This window comes from Strix aluco, chromosome 1 (genome assembly GCF_031877795.1).
Source record: "Strix aluco isolate bStrAlu1 chromosome 1, bStrAlu1.hap1, whole genome shotgun sequence".
NCBI lineage: Eukaryota > Metazoa > Chordata > Aves > Strigiformes > Strigidae > Strix > Strix aluco.
In genome coordinates this window covers 17,685,945-17,708,724 of record NC_133931.1, presented here as the reverse complement: position 1 = coordinate 17,708,724, position 22,780 = coordinate 17,685,945, and the positions used below count along the sequence as shown (strand labels likewise).

General features: G+C 37.4%; 1 protein-coding gene across 2 annotated transcripts in view; it reads right to left on the bottom strand.

The window, feature by feature from the left end:
• Nucleotides 1–22,780, bottom strand: part of CSMD3 (CUB and Sushi multiple domains 3) — a 756,099-nt gene that overhangs the window by 265,600 nt on the left and 467,719 nt on the right. For both annotated transcript variants that reach the window (XM_074808674.1, XM_074808748.1), the window contains 2 exons: nt 14,701–14,916; nt 14,185–14,373 (listed from right to left, as the gene is read on the bottom strand). In XM_074808674.1, the coding sequence (XP_074664775.1) occupies nt 14,185–14,373; nt 14,701–14,916 (405 nt within the window). The remainder of the gene's footprint in view (nt 1–14,184; nt 14,374–14,700; nt 14,917–22,780) is intronic.

Here is a 22,780-nt window from a genome sequence, read left to right as displayed (position 1 = left end):
AGCGAGAATGTTGTGTTCCAAGTTGTGGGTGCCCCATCACTGGAGGTGTTCAAGGTCAGGTTGGATGGGATTTTGAGCAACCTGATTTAGTGAAAGATGTTCCTGCCCATGGCAGGGGCGTGAACTAGATGATCTTCAAAGGTCCCTTCCAACCCAAACCATTCTGTGATTCTATGTATAATTTCAACCCTTGTGTTAGCAGATAAGAAAGCAAGTTTAGTAACAGTACTCTTGAAAACCAGAGTATAAAATAATTTCTCCCATAGCATTCAGTTATATCATTACAGTTCCACGTAAGCACACACTGCAGCCTACAAGAGTAGCTTCTTTTGTACACTTCTCAGAGGGATTCTCACAAATCAAGTTAGTTCCTGGCTTCTCTACTTGCCTCCTGTCAGCGTAAATTATGACTTTAAAAAAAGAAAAATAATTAACAAAATCCACAAAGTGCCAAACACACACACACAAACCAGCAGTATAGTTCTGAATAAGTGCTGAATCAAACTGGGAATATACGCAATTGATATTACAGAATCACAGAATCATCTAGGTTGGAAAAGACCTTGATGACCATCCAGTCCAACCATCAACCCAACATTAACAGTTCCCAACTACACCATATCCCTCAGTGCTATGTCAACCAGACTCTTAAACACCTCCAGGGATGGGGACTCCACCACCTCCCTGAGAAACCCATTCCAATGCCTAACAACCCGTTCTGGAAAGAAATGCTTCCTAATTTCTAGTCTAAACCTTCCCTGGCGCAATTTGTGGCCATTACCTCTTGTCCTGTTGCTATTACTTAGTTAAAGAGACTCATCCCCAGTTCTCTGCAAACCCCTTTCAGGTAGTTGTAGAGGGCGATGAGGTCTCTCCTCAGCCTCCTCTTCTCCAGACTAAACAACCCCAGTTCCCTCAGCCACTCCTCATAAGACCTGTGCTCCAGACACTTCACCAGCTTTGTTGCCCTTCTCTGGACACGCTCGAGTAATTCAATGTCCTTTTTGTCCTTTGTCCTGTGTCCTGAACACAGGAATTGAGGTGCGGCCTCACCAGTGCCAAGTACAGGGGTAAGATCACTTCCCTGTCCCTGCTGGCCACGCTATTTCTGACACAAGCCAGGATGCCATTGGCCTTCTTGGCCACCTGGGCACACTGCTGGCTAATGTTCAGCTGGCTGTCAATCAACACCCCCAGGTCCCTCTCTGACTGGCAGCTCTCCAGCCACTCCTCCCCAAGCCTGTAGCGCTGCTGGGGGTTGTTGTGGCCCAAGTGCAGCACCCAGCATTTGGCCTTATTGAAACTCCTACAGTTGGCCTGAGCCCATCGCTCCAGCCTGTCCAGATCTCTCTGCAGAGCCTCCCTACCCTCGAGCAGATCAACACTCCCACCCAACTTGGTGTCATCTGCAAACTTACTGAGGGTGCACTCGATCCCCTCGTCTAGATCATCAATAGAGATCTTAAATAGGAGTGGCCCCAAAACCGAGCCCATACCATAGATATTTCTTTCTGCCAATCTCCACCTCTGTCTGTAAACATGAACAGACGGCTATGTTGCTTAAAATTACATGGAACTTCAGGTAACCTATAGTTGCCTTCTATGCTTTGATGTTAATACTATTGCATAAATAAAAAAAGGCCATAATACTTCTATGTGCACTTAACTGTTGAGTAAAAAAGTGCCGGGGAAAAAAATGTTAACTGAGTTCTTAAGTTTAAAATAAATACAAATATTAAATGTATGTAAGTTGTTTAAAGTGTTTGGAAAAGAATTTTAACAGGCATTGCAGCGAGTAATAGAAAAAAGAGACTGAAGAGGCAAACTGGCATAAAATGAAAGGAAAATGTGTAAAGAGGGAAATATAGAAGAGAGAAAAGAAGGGACAAAACCCTCTTTCAGAAGTAAAGGAAAAATCACAGAGGAACAGAAGTCTGTGACCTTCCTTTAAAAATGTACTTAGACTGTTACCAGAAATTACAAACATTTCTGCACTGCCTTAATGTTTCATTTTAGTAACATTCCCAGTTCAACGAAGATGAAATTCAGGTTGGTTTAGTGACAAAGTTAGAAAAAAAATTTCCACTTTTTTCAGCTGAACTTAGAACCAACCCTACACACTTGGCTTATAGGAAAAAAATAAATAGGGAAAATACACCAACATCCAGCTATGTTTCCTCAAAGACTTTATTTGAGCCTTATATAAAGTGCAAGGACCTAACACTAAGATTGAAGTAAATAATTGTTTCTGGACTTTAGCAGAAATATAGAATCATTTCAGGATTAGAAAGGAAAATAAACAAAAACTCAAAGAAAAATAATGAAAGGAAAATACTGATAAAATGAGCTATTTGTAAGAAGGGACTGTTATGCTTTTGGTTATGAACGTGTGTTCATTGCACATTTCCATAATATAACAGATGAGTTTAAACTACTGTTTATTAGTGTATTTAAATTCTGTAATTTTGTAAAATGCCATTGTTATTGTAACCGAGGAATGAAATGCATCTGTTTGGGTAGTGTAACCATTTCAAAACAATCCTTCAATGAATGGTTTTTTAAAAAAAATATGCAGTATGCAATTTTGCAAGGTTTCTCACAATTCAGATGATGAAATGCTCACCATAATTATCAAACAAAAAAATTTGTCATGTTGCTACAGGTTGAAATTCAACCATTGTTTTCTTCAAGACAATCACTTGGAACCAAAAAATAAGAGCTGCAAATAGCAGTTCTGTATTTTGAAAAGATGTTATCGCTTGGTTAGGAGACTCAGCACATTGCAACAGTTTGACTGGGCAAGTAAGTGGAAACATTCTAAAAAGGATTTTATCTTTAACTAACAGTTGTAGTAGACTGCAAATCAGCAGTTACTTCAGAAGTATATCTAAATTCAGTGCTCAACAAACTGTTTCTTATAAACTTGTTAGTCTTCTTGAATTCTACCTCTTCGACTGATGGCAGATGTAAGCAAGAAAATAGACTCTTGTCAAAGCAAGACAACAAAACAGAGGATAACAAGACAATCTTGAAAGAATTAAGTTGTGAGTGAAGCATTCTTTCCCTGAATAACCTGAGTTATGAGGTCCTCAAAAGTTTTCCAGGTGTTTTTGGTATCCTGACAGAGTGAAGTACAGGGAACCCTATGATGTTGAAAAAAATGAAAGGAACATGGTTTTCTTCAATCACTAAGAATAGTGTTTTCTACTTTTATTTTATATTGTTCCAAAAGACCAGATTTCCAAATTAATAACTGCAATGTCTTATTATGTATCTGCAGGACATGCATCTACATCAGAGCTGATCTGAACATTAAAAGATTCATGTGGCTGTCTGTGTATTAAATTTACTTTCAATATACTTTGCACATACTTTTTTGGCTGTTATCTGTCTGCATTGTTTATGTTATAATGAAAAATTATCAGATTTGGGAAGGTCCTGTATTTAAGACCTACACATAATATTACATCAAGCTGATGTTTCTACTAAAATGGCCAAATACAAAAGAAATAATTGTTAGATATAATTATTTACATTATTACTATTATGTTTCATAATTAATAGCTCCATCTGACAAGAAAGGGGAGGAGTCCCATATACTTTAAACAATATGATCCTGCACTGCAATTGACCAAAGGAGGATGGAGAAATAGCATGACAAATGAGCTTCTGCACTACTAACAAGGTAAAATGTATTAACAAATACATTAGGAGAATTTAAACAATGAATGTGCACAATTTGCCTTTAAACTAACTATAACATTCTCATAAACAAACAAAGAAAGCAAATCCAAAACACAAAACCCCAAAACCAAACCAAAACATAAAATAACTTGAGAACTGTTGGGTCATAATGAAAATTTCCACACTGTGAACAGGACCAGTTAAAACTTTATGTAAAATATTAAAATAAATAAACTGATATGAAGGTTCTTATCACAATATAATGTCATTATATTAATCGACGGTGAGCCCTCAATAGCTGTATTTTGCTTTGTTCAGGATATCCTATCCCTGAAGAAAATAACAGAAATACCACATATTCAGAAATTACAGGGGAAATATTTAAAGGAATAAATTTATCTCTCACAAACAAAAGAAGGATTAGGATTAATTTGTTCTGAGAGGAATCAATGACACATTTACAAGTGAATATCACAGTCCTTAAGCTGAGAATTCATGCTACCAAAACATTCCATATATTAAAAATTTTAATTAACTAGGAAAAGGACACTTTTTCAAACCCAAAATATGAAAAACAATCTTTTCCTTAAATTTTGTGTATTCACAAAAATGGATAAAGCTATGCAAAAAGACTCTAATGGCAATGTGGAATAAGATGTGTAGAGGGTAGCTAATGGGTACCCTGCTAATTAAGGGACTGTAATTAATGCAGACGTATGTGTGGTAAACTTTCACTTCATTGGTTAGATAATTGTGCTTAAGTTCAACACTAAATTTATTTTTTCTCTCATACAATATATCCATTCAGACATTTCTATTTTTAACTCCTCAGGTATTCCCTGAAAAGCTCCTTAACTCAAGCTTGGCAAAGAAGCTACATTGGTAAACAGAAAAAGCCCTATCACTTCAGCAAAAATCTTTACCAGCAAAGATCCATAAACAATATTATCTGAAGAGTACGCAATAAACATGACATAAATGAATGGATTTCCTTGTTGAGTTTTTATGTTTGTTTTTCTGCTTTTCATAATTGTAAGGGGTTAGTTCCTTGGAAATCTGTATGACAGAATACCAGAGACTCTCTTTAAGATATACTGAGAAAAATGGACAGAAAAAGTTACAAGGAGAAATATAAGTGGAAGCAGCATATGAGCACAAGAAAACACCATCTTCCAGCTAAGGTTTAGAAGACCGGAAAGAAATTGTATGGCCTTGAGAAAGCCAAAGGAAAAGGCCCTACACAGGTGGAAAGCTATGAAGAGGCTAGATCATTTTCTTTACATAGACATAGAAGCAACTATGGGTTATAAATTCTGACATGAGAGTTATAATGAAAGGTAATGCAATTTGGCTATTGGACAGCCTTGTAAGGGAAGGAAGAAAAAAGAAAGGGAAAGAAAAAAGAAAATGGAAGAGGGCAGGGGAGAGAAAAAAAGACATGAGAAATCCTGGCATAAAAAGGATGACTTTCTACATTTCACGAGAAATAGACCTGACTCCAAGAAAGCAGTGTGTGTGCTGAATATGAACACAGTATTTGGTTATTATTTGAATAACGCATGAAAAGAAAGCATGAAACTAAGGAATGACAGTATTATCACAGATCTTTAATCATCTTAATTCCATTATTGATTACCAGAAAAGTTTAATTTTATCTATTTTATTATTTTCTCTTTAAAGCAACAATAATTGCTCTTGTTTGTTCTTGGCTATAACACAGTTAACCCTATGAAAACAACTGAACTGCATATTCACAAACTTAAGATAATACTTGTGCTCTGTATCACAAGCTGGAGACATACCCCTAATATATTGTTGAAAATCTTTATTGCTTAGGACTATCCAGAGCTATTCATACTTACTTAAAGTATTTTTCAAAGACTGTATTACTCAAAATCAAAACAAAAAAAAATTTCACTGTCCATATTGAAGCTCAAAGTAAGCAATTTAAAGATTCTGGTTTGGGGTTTTTTGTTTGTTTGGGGTTTTTTTATTCATTAGAAACATCCATTTAACAGATTGTACTGGATTTGGCTGGGATGGAGTTAATTCATAGTAGCCCATATAGTGTGTGCTTTACATTTGTGACCAAACCAGTATTGATAACACACCATCAATGTTTTAGCTACTGCTGAACAGTGCTTGCCCAGCATCAAGGCCTTCTCTGTTTCCATGCTGCCCCACAGTAAGTAGGCAAGAGGCTGGGAGGCGACACAGCTGTCACAGCTGACCTGAATTGACCAAAGAGGTATTTCATGCCATAGAGAGTCATGCTCAGCAATAAAATTGGGGGAGTTTTTTCAAAGTAGTCCTTGCTTGGGGATCAACTGGGCATCAGTCTGCTGGTGGTGAGCGACTGCCTCTGCATCACTTTTTTTTTTTTTTTTCTTTTTTTCCCATCACTTATTAAACTGACTTTACTTTGATCCACAAGTTTGCGTTGGCTATTTTTGTCCTTGCTTTTGACATTCCTGTTCTCTTCCTCATCCCACTGTGGGGAGTGAGCAAGCGGCTGGGTTGGGTACTCATATGCCAGCTGGGGACAACCCATCATGTAGATTAGGATCCTCATTAAGACTATTTTACAGTCATTTCACAGGCTATTCATATTATTAAAAATATGCAGCACTAAATAAAGCAGTCTCAAAAAGTCTAGCGCAAAATTTCCTGCTACTGTTTTTTGTTTCAATTCTTTTGTCTTCTCCTATAACACACCTTTCTGAATGTTCTTGAAAAATTGAGGAATTTGCCTGAATAAGGAGGAAAACTCAGTAAAATAAATGAAAAGTTTTGTGATTAGTAATCAACTGCACAGAAAGATGTAAGTACTAACAGTAGATCAAAAACTTCAAATAGCTCACCAGTATCACTGGCTTCTTCATAATATCATAAGATTAAGACATATAAATGTGAGCACTGTCTGTGTCTCTTCTGTTTGATAGTGGTAAGGCCTCAGATTTGAGTAATGTATTGAGCTTTAGGAAGTTCATTTCAAAGGATAGGTAAGTGGATAAGTAGAGAAATTCCAGAAGCAAGAGTCAAGAATGACCACAAATCTGAAAAGACTGACAATATATATGTTTTGATACAAAATAAGGCATCAGTCTTCAAAATGTGGAAGCAGCTAAAGAGACAAGTTGAAAGACTTATCACATTAAATATGCTTGATTTCAACAATTTCCTCTTCCCCCAAGAACAAAATCTTTCCCCTCCCCATTTTTAGTTATTTGCTTAAAGAAACATTAACTTTCACAGGATAAAGTATTGATATTACTGCTTGCTAATCATAAGAGTGTATATTTAAATAAATACAAAAGTTTTCAGAATTTAATTATGATGTGAACAATTTCTCAATTATTCTTATGGGTTTTTACTATATTATTCAATACAAGTCTCTAGGCTCATTGAAAAAGAATATTCATTTAGATACCAAAATATTAGCCAACAAAAGCCAAAGCAAATCAAAACAAAACAATGACAGTATGTTAACATTGTTAGTTAACTAAAACTACCATATATATGCTGGAAACACAAGTGATACAATTCACAAGTGACTATAGACATCTACCCCAAAAATGGTTGACTCATACAGAGGACTCTTATCTATATTGAGAACATATACATTTGCTATAAAGGTAACTTTAGGATATTAGGAATGCTATACAGACATATAAACAAGACATACACATGTATTTGTGTGAACCTCTATCAATCATGTAACTAGTGAATGTGGTTATTTGTAATTATCATGTTCATCAGGATTTACAATAATGGTACTAATTCCGTAACAGTTTATCAACTTTGAAGATAGTAGTCATTTAACAGAACCAGCTAAATAAACAGAAATATGAAAAATGCTTCTGCATTGGTAGTAAAGACTTGTTATAAAAATTCTTCCAGCACAGCATTAAGCCCTACGGAATTCAGATAATGCCATAATTTGAGCAGTTCAGCAGTTTCAGTAACAAGTATTTGCTTGCTATTTGAACATTACTTTTCATTTATGAACTCTTAATTTTAAAATTTAATTTATTAAGACTTCATTTTGAATTCAGTTTTGAAAATAGTATCTTCATAAATTGAATAATATTAATTAATATATATAATCTCTTTATCCAACTTCTGAGTAAGAAGAAAGACAGCTTCTGATTCACTGGCAAATTATTTGATTTAGCATTTATTACTACGCTGTTTCAGGACTAGCACATTGGCCTCCTTCGTATCCAGAAAGGGATGCTTGATAAATGTTCTGGCAAGAATTCTGAATAATCTTGTTATCCACCTACATCTACAATTGCTTTTTTAATTTCGTTATATCATTGACCAGACCTATTTCCACAATTCAATTAATGTTGAAGGGAAAATTATTTATTTATAACATCTTTACTGTTTTAAAGTGTTATTTTCTTGCATTAATGGAAAAGAGAATTTAATCTTTTGAGCTAATTTACTTTTGCAATTTGTATAGGAAAACACTTCCATCATCTCTCTTTTTATATTAAAATGTGTACAAGCTCATTACCTTTCTTCTTAACCCTTCTCTGAACTCCTACCAGCTCTACAGTATTTTCATGGAGATAGATTTGGAAATATTTTAGGTGAAACTACAAGCTACTGCAAGCAGTCTCTCTTCCATATGAATTTCCATATAATTTTTATTTTGTTTTCAGTGATTCTGAAATCAATTTCTTAAGTTAATGTCATAAATTTAGAATTCTTAAGAAGTATAACTGCAATGAGCTGTCTTTTTTCTTTTTAATTTTTGTTCCCCTCATGGTATTTATCAACCTTATATTTATTTTGTCATACAGTTTATCTGTTCATTCATCTAGCGTATTATGTCTCTCAGGTTCTTTCAAGTTTTCTTCTGGTTGTAACTACTCTAATCAACTGCTATCACAGAGTTCACTTTCAAATCAGTAATGAACCTATTAAAGCAAGATACAAAATCTGAAACATTACTTTAATAATGTGATCGATTTTTTGCATGCATGTTCTTCACTTTACTACAAAGTTTTTCTTCTTACATTTTTTTTTTAAATCTAATAACAAATTCATAGAATCTCACGTGAAAGTTTCTTAAGTTTTATTGAAAAAAGTAAATTCTTCTTTATCCATTATTTCTCTGTACTTTTCATGAAAAACCCTAAATTTTTATTTCTCTTCACAGGGCCTAGACCATTGGGTGAATGCTGACATGAAATTCTGACCCATAAAGGCGACCATTTTAAGTGATAGGCTAACCCTTTGCTATGTCTGCCCAGGGTAAAAGAGGGAGGTGAGAAGAGTGATAATTTACCTAGAGTTTTGGTCAGTTAAAAAATGTCCCAGCTATGTACGTGTGATGTTTTCCTAATATACAGGTGAATATACAGAGCAGCACAGCCTGTTATTTCCTCAGTTTGCAAAGGAAATAAAACTGTACTGGGAATAGGTCAGAGAGTAATAACACAAACTGAGAGTTTTCAAATGTTGACAGTATGGTTAGTAGTTTGGACGTTTAGTTGGCCATTATTATACGCATATCATAATGATGAAATGAGTATAAAATAAATATAGACAGTATTGTCTGTTTGGCTTTGTCTGTACTTGAAAATACTCCAGAGAGTATAATTACTAACTCTTAAATATTCTCGGTCTACTGGAAATCTAGTGTAGGTATGCATTTCCAAGAATGTCTGCACCATGTCAAGCAGCCCTATCTCACATTTGGCAGATGTGCCTTCTGTGGCTGGTCTTCTTTTGATTTAGGATGTGGCACCAGAAATACAGCAAAGATAGCAGAAGAACATCCTGTGATGACTCATTGAAAATCTGAAATGACTAGTTCATAGACTAGGTATATTGCCATAGCTACCATATTATTGCTTATTTTCTGTCTGTAAATTAAAGGTTACAACACACTTAAGTCACTTTTGCATTAAACTTCTGGTAAAATCTGTTAAGTTTAATACTAAAAGAAAGCTATGAGCTATGAATCTTGTCAAATTCTAAAGAAAAGAAAATAACAGATATGTATAACCAAAATAGAGAATGAATACATAAACCTATAAACATGTATTACCAAAATGAGGATTATTTTATTTAACTGCATGGCAAATTTCAAGCAACCTAAGGGATCCGATAACTGAAATCACACTGAATTTTAAGCACCGGGAAAAATACTGTTAATCTATTAAATTCACTCTCTTCCTGTTTAAGGAATTTTCACAAGATATTTATGATTCATTTGATTTTTCAAATTTTGAATTTACTTAGGTTCAGGATTACTAGTAGTCCAACATACTGCAAAGTCCATTTGCAGCCAATGAATGACATATGAACACCACCAGAAAAATTCATTCTTATTGGTCCCCACCTCAGTACTTCTTAGATTCTTGCTAATGATCATCATGCTAATGAAGCATATTGGTCACATTACCTGTGTCTACACTGTTAAATGCATCCACCCCTGGAAGACATCACCGGCTCGCAGGCTAAAGGGTTAAGTATTGTGTCCATCTGTATCGCTCAGAGCTAAGTCTGTCTACAGAAGTCTGAGAATGTCTATAACAAATATTACATGTTTTTAGGTGTCCTTTAGGTTCTATGTGGTGCCCCTGTGGTCCAAAAGCATAATTATTTAAGAACAGTGCTACATCCAGAATACTAGTGATTTTTTGTTCATGAAGTCACATAAATGGGTAATATGACATGAAGATTGGCATGATGGTGTGACAGTGACTGAAGGTACAAAACAGACTTTGATTATGCATGTCAACAAAAATGCTGTCAGGAGGTCTCCACTGGCAAACAGGACCTAGTGCAGCCTTACCCATATTGCCTACTGGAAGGATATTCTGTAGTGAACTATCATTATAACTGCAAGGTTTTGTTTTGAAGAAAACAAAATGGTTCATATATGAAGAGACCACAGAATGAATTCAAAGGACCAAGACACAAATGAAAGTAGAGAGCTAAGATATGTAACAATTATGTAACTCAACTATACAGGACTCTTGAGATATATATATATATATATATATATGTCTATCAAGAGGATATAGGATCAAGAACACAGGCAAATTCAAGTTGGAAGGGACCTTAGGAGGTCTGTATTCCAGCCCCTTACTCAAAGCAAGCTCAACCCTGATGCAACCTTGGGCTCAGGGCTTTAACCAGTTGGATGTCAAAAAACAACAAGGATGGAGACTACACAACATCTTTGGCCAATATGTTCCACTGTTCAACATTTTCTTTGTGAAAATGTTTCACTTCTTTCCAGTCTGAAACTCTCTTATTTCAATTTATGCCTTTTCCTTTCACTTTTCTGTCGTAAACTACTGTGAAGAACCTTGCTCCATCCTCTTAATGATCTCCTCACAGCTACTGAGAACTATTGTTAGGTTATGGAATCATAGAATGATTTGGGTTGGAAATAACCTTAAAGATCACATAGTTCCTGCTTCCGTGCCATGGGCAGAGACACCTTCCACTAGATCCAGTTGCTCAAGACCCCATCCAACCTGTTCTTGAACACTTCCAGGGATGGGGCATCCACAACTTTTCTGGGCAACCTGTTCCAGTGCCTCACCACCCTCACAGGAAAGAATTTCTTCCTTATACCTAATCTAAATCTACCATCTTTCAGTTTAATACTGTCTCCCCTTGTCCTATCACTACACTCTCTGATAAAGAGTCCCTCTCCAACTTTCCTGTAGACCACTTTTAGGTACTGGAAGGCTGCTATAAGGTCTTCCCAGAGCCTTCTCTTCTCCAGGCTGAACAGCCTTAACTCTTCCAGCCTGTCCTCATAAGGGAGGTGCTCCAGCCCCCTGATTATCTTTGTGGCCCTCCTCTCTACCCGCTTGAACAGGTCCACATCCTTCTTATGTTGGTTGCCTCAGAGATTAATGCAGTATTCCCAGTGGGGTCTGACGAGAGCAGAGCAGAATCACCTCCCTTGATGGTCACTCTTCTCTTGATGCAGCCCAGGATACAGTTGGTTTTCTGGGCTGTGAGTGCACATTGTTGACTCACAGTCAGCTTTTCATCCACCAATCCCCAGAAGTCCTTCTCTGCAGGGCTGCTCTCAACACACTCATCACTCAGCTTGTGTCTATGTTTGGGATTTCCTTGACCCATGTGCAGGACCTTGCACTTGGCCTTGTTGAACGTCATGAGGTTTGCACAGGCCCACCTCTCAAGCCTGTCCAGGTCCCTCTGGATGGCACATCCCTTCCCTCCAGCGTGTCGACTGCACCACATATTTGGTGTCATCAGCAAACTTGCTGAGGGTGCACTCAATCCCACTGTCCATGTTGCCAACAAAGATGTTAAACATCACCAGTCCCAATAATGACCCGTGAGGAACACCACTCGTTAATGGTCTCCACTCTGACATCAGGCCATTGACCATAACTCTTTGAGTGCAACCCTCTAGCCAACTCCTTCTCCACCAAGTGGTCCACCTGCCAAATCCATGTCTCTCCAATTTAGAGACAAGGATGTCATGTGGGACAGTGTCACATGCTTTGCACAAGTCCAGGTAGATGACATCAGTTGATCTTCCCTTACCCACCAACGCTGTAACTTTGTTGTAGGAGGCCACTAAATTTGTCAGGCACGATTTGCCCTTAGTGAAGCCATGTTAGCTTCTTGAGAAGCTGTCTCTTCTTCAGGCTGAAAAGACATGTTTCTCTCACCTTTTGCCACTGTGCTCCAGCTTTCAACCACCTTGGTGGCCCACCACCTAACTTGTTACAGTTTATCTGTGTCTTTCTTGTATTGTATTCTTGACAAGCTGAACACAAATACTATGAACGCTGGTTCCCAGTTGAGGTTCTGTGTATGTGATAGTGTGTATGACATTAAAGCATTAATGTGTATGACATTAAAGCATTAAAGCTCATGAATCACCTCAGCAGAAAATGACAAACAACAGTACCAATATGTAAATTTCTGAAACCGACAAATGCGGTCAACAGGAATTTCTACTCTCCAGTTGTTTGAGTTTAATTATTATGGCATATTAATTAAGCACAAAATTGACAAAAGCTTAACATTTATGGGGGAAAATGGCTGATTAAGTCATTCTAGTGGATGCTGTCTTTCATTTTCAAAGATAAAGACAAAATACTTTGACTGGAAAATTACTCCAATTGTTCCTGCTTTTCTCTTACTTCCCCCCCGCTCTGCCCCCCTGACACACAAATGTACACATTATTTTCTATGTCATGAAAACTAAATAACCTTTTTTTTCATTTATGCTTCTGAGCAAGTACTTCTTTACTGATAATTTACCAATTCATTTTCGGTGTACTAACACTTCCAGAAATTTGTTACTGAGATTTAACCTGTCTTCACATCTGTACATGCATTCATTATTACTATTATTATTATTATTATTATGTTTAAAAATGCATCAGCCTCAGCACAAAAATAACTTTCATTCATGCTTTACACTGACTCAGCTTCTAAACCATCTCTTCTGTAGATACATACATAAATGTCACTTATGTATATGCCAAATTCAGAATTTTTTCATACCAAGGTAAGCATAGGAATAGTTTGGACATGAAAATTATGATACAGAAACTAACACTGGATAAGAGCAAGCACATAATGAATCAATAGTTATTATACAATCAGATTCTGAAAGAAACATGTTTTACTATCATACAATTTAGTATGAAAAAATATTTCAAATGCACAGATACAGATATTTTCATAGATAAACCTTTCCATGTAGCATATACTCTTAATGAAAAAAATACAGACATTAAGTAACTATCCTACTTCTTAGAGATTTTTTTGTGGTGATTTTAACAGTTCCCAAGAGAAATTAAAATCAAGACATTTATGAAGAATTCAGCTCAGACAACATTAGCCTTTAAAAGTTAAGTTTCTAGTCAAAGCTACATATGTAGGCTACCTCTAAAGTGACTGTGACCAACAGGATCAGAAAGTGTTTCCTCTCAGTTATCTTAGCTATCATTTCAAAACCAGAACAACTGTTCTGAGGATATTTTGAGGATATTCTGAGGAGATGGTTCTCTACTCTAAATTACATAGGAAGGCCTTCTTGGCTGCACTCCTATACATAGACCTAGTTTTATGAAATAACTCTGTTCTAAGTGATCTAACTATATTCACACAATTTTGTAATACAGGTATCACTTGGAAGATTCCACTGACAAAAAGAGTCAGTTATTAGGTAACTGAACTGATAAATGCTGATTTAAATTTATACTCAGTTTCCCTAACCTACAAATCAAAATGAGAAGAGTAAGCATTGTGCCCTCAATTTAAAATGCTTTCAAGTACAGACTATGAAGTCCATTGATAGTTCTAATACTAAATATATTAAGGAAAGATTAAACAAATTTGACTAAGGAGATTTGGAGAATATGAGAGTACATTAAAAAGTAAGAGGTGTATTACCATGCATTTCCATGTAAATCTGCAAATCCATGGACAATGACTACACATACAAGCAAATGAAAGCAGCTGACCACGTACCCACACACCTTGGCAGAGGTGCACTCCATACTCGTCGGCCACCACCAAGACAAATAATCTCTGAAGATCCTTCTAAACGATATCCAGATGAACAGGAGAATGTCAGAATATCTCCTACTCCAAAATTAAATCCTATTCTGTTACCAAATTGTGGGATCCCGGGATCTTCACAAGGTTCAAGATTATACTCTGAGAACAAGAGAGCAATTCAGCTTGTACAAGTGAGAGCAACACATTTTCTGTGAGTCATATTTGTAATCTTGCAGTCTAGTAATTTCTGTATATTTCCACATATCAATACAGATTTCAGATTTAAAAACAAAATGAATGCGTAAGTGTTAACTTGGCAATTATACTGCTTTAAGAAGTAAGATTAATGAATACATTCTCAATGTTTTTAAGAGGCATAAAACAACATGCTTTACCACTCTTGTAAGAGCCATAAATGTCCCAGGTACATAAAACAAATGAAAACAATGGCACAGCATAAGTTTCAGGAGCCAGCTATTTCCTTACCAGAGAAAGAAATATTAAATCCTTCATATGATATTGAAAAATCTGAAATAAAGCGCAACTGAGCCCTGAAATTTCCATAGAGACCAGCATTGATTGGTGAAGGAAGTTCTGAGCCAGTCAGACGTGCTAATGGCTGTGTGAAACTGCCATTCTCTGTTATTAGTAAGTAGTCATGATGATCCTCCAAATGAAAGGTGTAGAAGGTGAACTGCACTCCTATTAGAAAAAGCAGAATTACATATCACACCGTTAACATCAATGTAATTAAACCAAGGATTAAATTCCTGCATTTCATTATGAAACATGGTTCAGAAAATGAAGATAATTCAATTTTTCTAAAAATTAGTATCTTTCCTGGTTTTAATATTAAAATATCTTTGTAGCAGATATTTTTGTTTTGACACAAGCTTTCAGTTTTGCCTTTAGGTACAAAATATGGATGCTTGATTTATAGAGTTCAAAGACATATGCTTACATTTTTATGTAGAATCCAATGATATACTATGTATGTTCAAAATTGCAAACTGTTTATGGCAAAATGGGAAAGGTAAACCTTATTTCTTACAGTCATCATCATCCTTGTATAGCAGCAGTGAAAGGAAAGGTTATAAAAAAATATGACATTATATTCTAACGGTACATACAGTAACAGCAGGACTTCCTCCCAAAAGAAGGAGGTCTCCTAATAAGATACGGCACATGTCAACAGTATGGGTTTTTTGCAAACCATCAGATATAAATCACACATCTAGAAAGGAAGATATGTCCTGGAACACAATAGCAATAAAAAGATTTAAAGGTCAAGACAGACAATTACATTACTTTTTCTGCATTTCTGTTATACGATGATCTTTGGGTAGAATGCACAGAAAAGCCAAGAAAAAGAAACAGGAAAAGACATTAGCTAGCTTAATTGATTACTGAGACCTCTGGTGTAACAGCATTTTCAGTTTTATCATAGAAGTTCTAAACCAATGATTCAGGCTCTGTAAAATATATCTGATGATGTAATGTTTAGGAAGATCCATTAATGTAACTGAAGATTAATTTAGTATATGAAGATTAATGATCTTCGGGTTCTCTCATGGACAACAGATTTTTAATAGTAGACATAATTTAATCAAAAAGCAAACAAATACTTCCCCTTCCTACTTCTCTTCCCCTCCCCGCCCCCCCCCCCCCCCCCCAAGAAATTCACAGAGTAACAAAATCCAAGACTGAAGCTAAACAGTGCTTCACTCAGCTGTCTAAACATAGGAACCTCATGACCCTTTAGGTGTTGGAGGTTATGTTTCCTAGACTTCACGTGCAGCTTTAGAAGCTCTTTGTACAATTCTCCTGTATGGTTTTGGGGTTTTTTTTTGCAATACATTGGATCCCTGAAGTAGTCTCAAATGGCATTAGACATTGATGTTAATGCAACTCAGTCACACCTAGTAAATACAGCTTGTAAGGGTATCTCTAATGTAAAGGCACTTGGTTTATGAGGATACCTAGTCAAGGACCTTTTAGTATAGAAAGCAAATACAAGAAATGCGGGAAGTAATAAATTTATACACACATACACAAGTTTTAATGAGCAGAATTTAGTGGAGACACTAACAAAGACCGGAACTCTCAAGTTTCTAACCAATGGGCCATTGAATGTATCCCAGTAATATGGTAGCAGTTCAGCCAGAATTTAGTAACTGATTGGAATGGGAAAAAGAAGATTATCTTGGTCTCATGGAAATTAGAAATTTATTGTGGAGTATTTGAGGGAATTTGTGAGATTATGTAAAACTTAATATGAGATTTTTAAATGGTATTTGGAGAGTGCAAAACTTTTTATGGGATGATTAGGGCCAAAGGCAGGTAAGGGGAGGGATCATGGTGGATAAGGAAGAAAAAAGTGTGGGAAAATGGAGAGGGTTAAGCCTCTCTTACTAATCCCTACACCTAACCACCACAGCCTATCCTCTATTCTTTTTAAACTCTGTTCCTGACTATTCTGTGTGTGTCCCAGGTCCAGAGTGTGAGCACATGTGTGACCACTAGTGCACATTAGTATGGACTGCCTGGTAAACATGTCCTGGGCCAGAACCTGGAACGTTGTGGGAGCACAATGTGTGTGAGTCTGTGTCACTCCTGGCAAACTCCTGTTCTGATCAGCCCAGTAGGAGAAAGAGGATTTGGCTTCCTGTGGTGGACATGTCTGTTTCAGTGTTGTTAGCGTTTCTGTGTGTGCCAGTAAAGACACCTGTCTCTGTCCACATTAGTCTGTGTGACCAGCCGTATATGTGCACATATATATTGGTATCTTTGGAATACGTGCTTAGCCTTGCTGTCAGCTGGACATACAAACGGGAGCAACAACAGAAATCCCTTGGATTTTAGAGACCTCTAGAATGTGCTTCCCTTTAAAGAGACTGAAGAACTATTCAGCTTTTTCAAGTAGATACCTCCTTCCCATAGCTCCATCCTTTCCCGCTTGCTGTAGCTTGCAGATCCATATAAACACACCCTTAGTAGCACTGATAGAAATTACAGGGTGGGATTGTATTTTACGCATAGGATAAAATTAGATAATCCAATAAATCTATTCTGTATTTCAAAAAATCTTAATTTAATAATTATATGAGCAAAGCCATTCATCTGCTTTGAGCATCCTATTTATTCTCCTAGACTGTGTGACAATAAATTGGCGAAAATCACACAGTGAATTTTGGAATCATTACATATCTTTTGAGCTAATGCATATAAATTTAGCTTTGGGATTGATAAACTCTTAAATGATTTAATGTTTTTATCACAGTTTTACATAGGAGACAGTGTTGATCTGTCATGAAAAGAGAGCTCCTAAGAGAAAAATGTGATATATACAGAATGAGGCAGAAATTCAGGCCATATTCATTGCATTTACTGCACTCCAAATTAATTTTGACCCTTTTTATGCATGCATGTATACTGCAACAACAAAATCAGAAATGTCAAAGAAAATTTTATGGTAGTAACCCAAAATAATGGAATTCCTGTAAATCACGGCTGAGTTTCACTGAGTCTTGGTCAAACACCAAACTCAAGGTTTAACTCAAGGGAATGTTTCAATCAATTTTCCAGACTGTCATGACATCTCTAAGCAAAAACCCCAAGGTGTATCCTAGCAGTAGCTGTACAATTTAGTTTTCTTCAGAAAATATTCTAATCACATTAATGTATGCTGTGTGACAGATTGTGTCTTCTCCAGAGAAGAATTTTAAAAGATATGTTAAGGTAGATTCCTTCTCATTTCATCTCACATGCCCCTTTCTTTATAAGGAGAATACTTAAAATCTGAAATGAAGACAGTAAGACATAACACTCTAATGCTGTGTCTCAATACTATAATCCAGACTGTTGGGGGATGGGTAAAATAACTGTCCTAAATGTTTTAAAATATACCATTGATACTCCACAAATGTCAATTCAGCATATATTGAATTGCATGCTAACCACAGACAAAATGCAATAATTATTATCATGATAGATGCTTCCTTTCCTCTTCATAAGTAATACCAATTACTAGACATATTAACTATATTTAAAGTGCGTATTCGATTCCCTAGTTAATAAATTTTAAAAAAATAAAATCATATCAAGTTTTAATGGACATTCAGGAATCATAACGCTGGTCCACATGAACACAAATGAAAAATCGTTCCAGAACTCTAGAAGTTTAGATATACTTGAACAGTAGAACTAAAAAATATACATATGTATTGCAGATTATGTTAAGACAGTATATACAAACACGGACACTGTTTCTCTTAGCAATACAACATAATCAGATGTAAAATACAAATCTTAAGTAAACATATGCATTTAATTATCTGCTATTATGTAACAGTGGTATGAAGTTGCAACATAAAGATGTGTGTTTAAAAAACTACCCCATAGCATTCTGAAGCTACATACTGAAGTTATATACATTATGTTGACAGTCTGACATTAAATTACCACATTTTGTCAGAAAAAAAAAAAAGGTTTTAAAAAACTTTAATTATTTTTTAAAAATCATATCACTAGTTAATGGCCAGTAGAAGATAGTCCTTGAGATGCTGAAGTTGGAATTATATTAGACATGAAATAGAGCAGAAAATTAGATTTCCAGAACAGTTTTTCTCCCTCACTTTAAAATAACCTATTTATGTGTATGGGATTAATTTTCCCAAATGGTAACTTTTAAAATTTAGTCATTCAGTCTCCCCATAGACAATTCATCTGGGGATATGCAAACCCCCTGGACATTAGATGATAGAGATAAATAGGCACCTTCAGGGGATGGTTCATCCCATCTATTTTAGATACTTTTTGAGGGTAAAATGACTCATATCCTAAAGATATATGCATTTATCCATTAAATACAGAAGTGGCTTAATGGACTAGTTTACTCAGAACTTTACTGTTAGAAGTTTAAAGTTAAATTAAGTAAGCCTGTGACTTATTGTCATAAAAGGAGAGCTATCTTTCTCATGCAGTAGTACAGGAAGCACTTAAAGTATTAATACCTTTTTGCCATCAAGAACAAAATATAAGTTCATACAATACTTCCTATTTCCCTACTCACAGCAAATCCTCACTCTTCAGTTGTTTCCAGAAAATATCTGAGCAGCATGAATCAAAATGCCCAAGGCAAATCACAACATATCATTACTCTTTAAGAATTTTTTCCTAAATAACATTTCCATAAGATAATATAAAACTTACTGACACAAAGAATGTGCTTATAACGATAAGTGTGATAATAAATACAAGTATCAGTGTATATGTGCTTATAAATGTATATGTTTTTACTATTACTCTCTTTCCCTCTATATTTTATTTCTGTATATTTTTCTCAGGAGTCTCATTAAATATGGTGTTTTTTTCAATAGCCTCACATAAAATGTAATCACATTGAGAATTTCAGCTTTTATTTATCCTGACTTTTAAGTACTTCTCCAGCTAAGGGTTCAAGAAAAAAAAGATAAGTCACAAAAAAAAAAAAAAAATTTCTAAAAATAAGAATTTCAAAGTACTTTCCTCCATAATCTCATTTTTAGTTTAAGAACAATGAAAATGTTAAGAAAATGTCTTTCAAGAATCCTGAAAAAAATGGCTTAACCTGGGCTTACGTTTACTGTAGAATTCACATAATTTTCAGTCATGTCTTACTCCACAAAGCTAAGCCTTTATCCATCTCTTCTACTTCTTTTCAATTACCAGACTGAAATTAAATCTTGGGCTCGTTATTCAATGGCTTTTCAGTTAGGGTGCAAGCTAAATGACAAGGCTTAAAGTTTTCTTACACTTTCTGTCAGTCTTTCATGCTAATCCAGAAGAATGGTTATATTCTTCCCACATAAACTCTCTTCTGCAAAAGATCCACAGTACCTTATATTCCTGCAACTCTAAAAGCCATGTATCATACATAGAGGTAACAACAGCAAATCACAGAATCACAGAATCATCTAGGTTGGAAAAGACCTTGAAGATCATCTAGTCCAACCATTAATCTAACACTGACAGTTCCCAACTACACCTTATCCTTCAGCACTATGTCAACCCGACTCTTAAACACCTCCAGGGATGGGGACTCCACCACCTCCCTGAGCAACCCACTCCAACGCCTAACAACGCATTCTGGAAAGAAATATTTCCTAATATCCAGTCTAAACCTTCCCTGGTGCAACTTGAGGCCATTACCTCCTGACCTATCGCTTATTACTTGGTTAAAAAGACTCATCCCCAGTTCTCTGCAAACCCCTATCAGGTAGTTGTAGAGGGCCATGAGGTCTCCCCTCAGCCTCCTCTTCTCCAGACTAAACAACCCCAGTTCCCTCAGCCGCTCCTCGTACGACATGTGCTCCAGACCCTTCACCAGCTTCGTTGCCCTTCTCTGGACACACTCGAGTAATTCAATGTCCTTTTTGTAGTGAGGGGCCCAAAACGGAACACAGGAATCGAGGTGCGGCCTCACCAGTGCCGAGTACAGGGGCAAGATCCCTTCCCTCTCCCTGCTGGCCACACTATTTCTGATACAAGCCAGGATGCCATTGGCCTTCTTGGCCACCTGGGCACACTGCTGGCTAATGTTCAGCTGGCTGTCAATCAACACCCCCAGGTCCCTCTCTGACTGGCACCTTTCCAGCCACTCCTCCCCAAGCCTGTAGCACTGCTGGGGGTTGTTGTGGCCAAGGGGCAGAACCCGGCATTTGGCCTTATTGAAACTCAGTTGACCGTAGCCTGTCCAGACCTCTCTGCAGAGCCTCCCTACCCTCGAGCAGATCAACACTCCACCCAACTTGGTGTCATCTGCAAACTTACTGAGCGTGCACTTGATCCCCTCGTCTAGATCATCAATAAAGATGTTAAACAAGAGTGGCCCCAAAACCGAGCCCTGGGGGACACCACTCGTGACCTGCTGCCAACTGGATTTAACTCCATTCACCACAACTCTCTGGGCCCGGCCATCCAGCCAGTCTTTTACCCAGCAAAGCGTGTGCCCATCCAAGCCACAAGCAGCCAGTTTTGCCAGGAGAATGCTGTGGGAAACAGTGTCAAAGGCCTTACTGAAGTCAAGGTAAACAACATCCACAGCCTTTCCCTCATCCAATAAGCAGGTCGTCCTGTCGTAGAAGAAAATCGGGTTTGTCAAGCAGGACCTGCCTTTCATAAACCCATGCTGACTGGGCCTGATCATCTGGTTGTCCTGCATATGTTTATGATGGTACTCAGGATGAGCTGCTCCATCAGCTTCCCAGGCACTGAAGTCAAGCTGACAGGCCTGTAATTTCCCGGATCATCCTTCCGACCCTTCTTATATATGGGCATCACATTGGCCAGTTTCCAATCTGTCGGGACCTCCCCGGTCTGCCAGGACTGCTGGTAAATGACAGAAGGTGGCTTGGCAAGCACCCCAGCCAGCTCCTTCAGCACCCTCGGGTGTATCCCATCCGGTCCCATAGACTTGTGTATGTCTATGTGATGCAGTAGGTCAGTGACTATCTCCTCCTGGATTGTGGGGGGGTCATTCTCCCAGTCTCTGTCTTCTGGCTGAGGAGGCTGGATTCCCTCAATACAACTAGTCTTGCTATTAAAGACTGAGGCAAAGAAGGCATTAAGCACCTCAGCCTTTTCCTCGTCACTTGTTACCATGTTTCCTCCTGCGTCTAGCAGGGGATGGAGGCGCTCTCTGGTCTTTCTTTTGCTGCTCAGATAAAAACATTTCTTTTTGTCCTTGATTGCTGAATCCAGAGTAATTTCCAGCTGGGCTTTAGACCTCCCGATTTCCGCCCTGCATAGCTTCACAGCATCTTTGTAATCATTGTGAGTGGCTAGCCCCTTCTTCCAAAAGCAGTAAACTCTCCTTTCCTCTCCTGATCTCCCTGATCATCCACCAGTCCTTCTCCGTTCACAAAGAGGAGGTCCAGCAGGGCACCTTCTCTGGTCGGTTCACTCACCAGATGTGTCAGAATGTTATCTTCCACACATTCCAGGAATCTCCAGGACTGGTCCCACTCTGCTGTGTTGTATTTCCAGCAGACGTCTGGGAAGTTAAAGTCTCCCACAAGAACAAGGGCAAGCGATCGTGAGATTTCTCCTAAGTGCCTATAGAATATTTCATCCACCTCTCTGTCCTGGGTGGGTGGCCTATAAGTGACTCCCACTACGACATCTGCCCTGCTGGTCTTCCCCCTAATTCTAACACAGAGACACACCACCCTGTCTTCACTATACTTGTGCTCGAAGCAATCATAACAGTCCCTAACATACAGTGCCATCCCTCCACCTCTCTTTCCTTGTCTATCCCTTCTAAAGAGCTTGTAGCCATCAACTGGCGCACTCCAGTCATGGGAGACATCCTACCATGTTTCTGTGATAGCCACTACATCATAATTTTCCTGTTGCATCATGGCTTCAAGCTCCTCCTGTTTGTTACTCATGCTGTGTGAATTCCTATAGATGCGTTTCAGGTGGGCTGATGTCCCCAGCACCTTTTTGCATAAGTCTGGCCTGAGCTTTCACAGGTGTTGCCATGCTTACTGATTCATCAGTATCCCTTGCATCTTTGTTGTGCTGC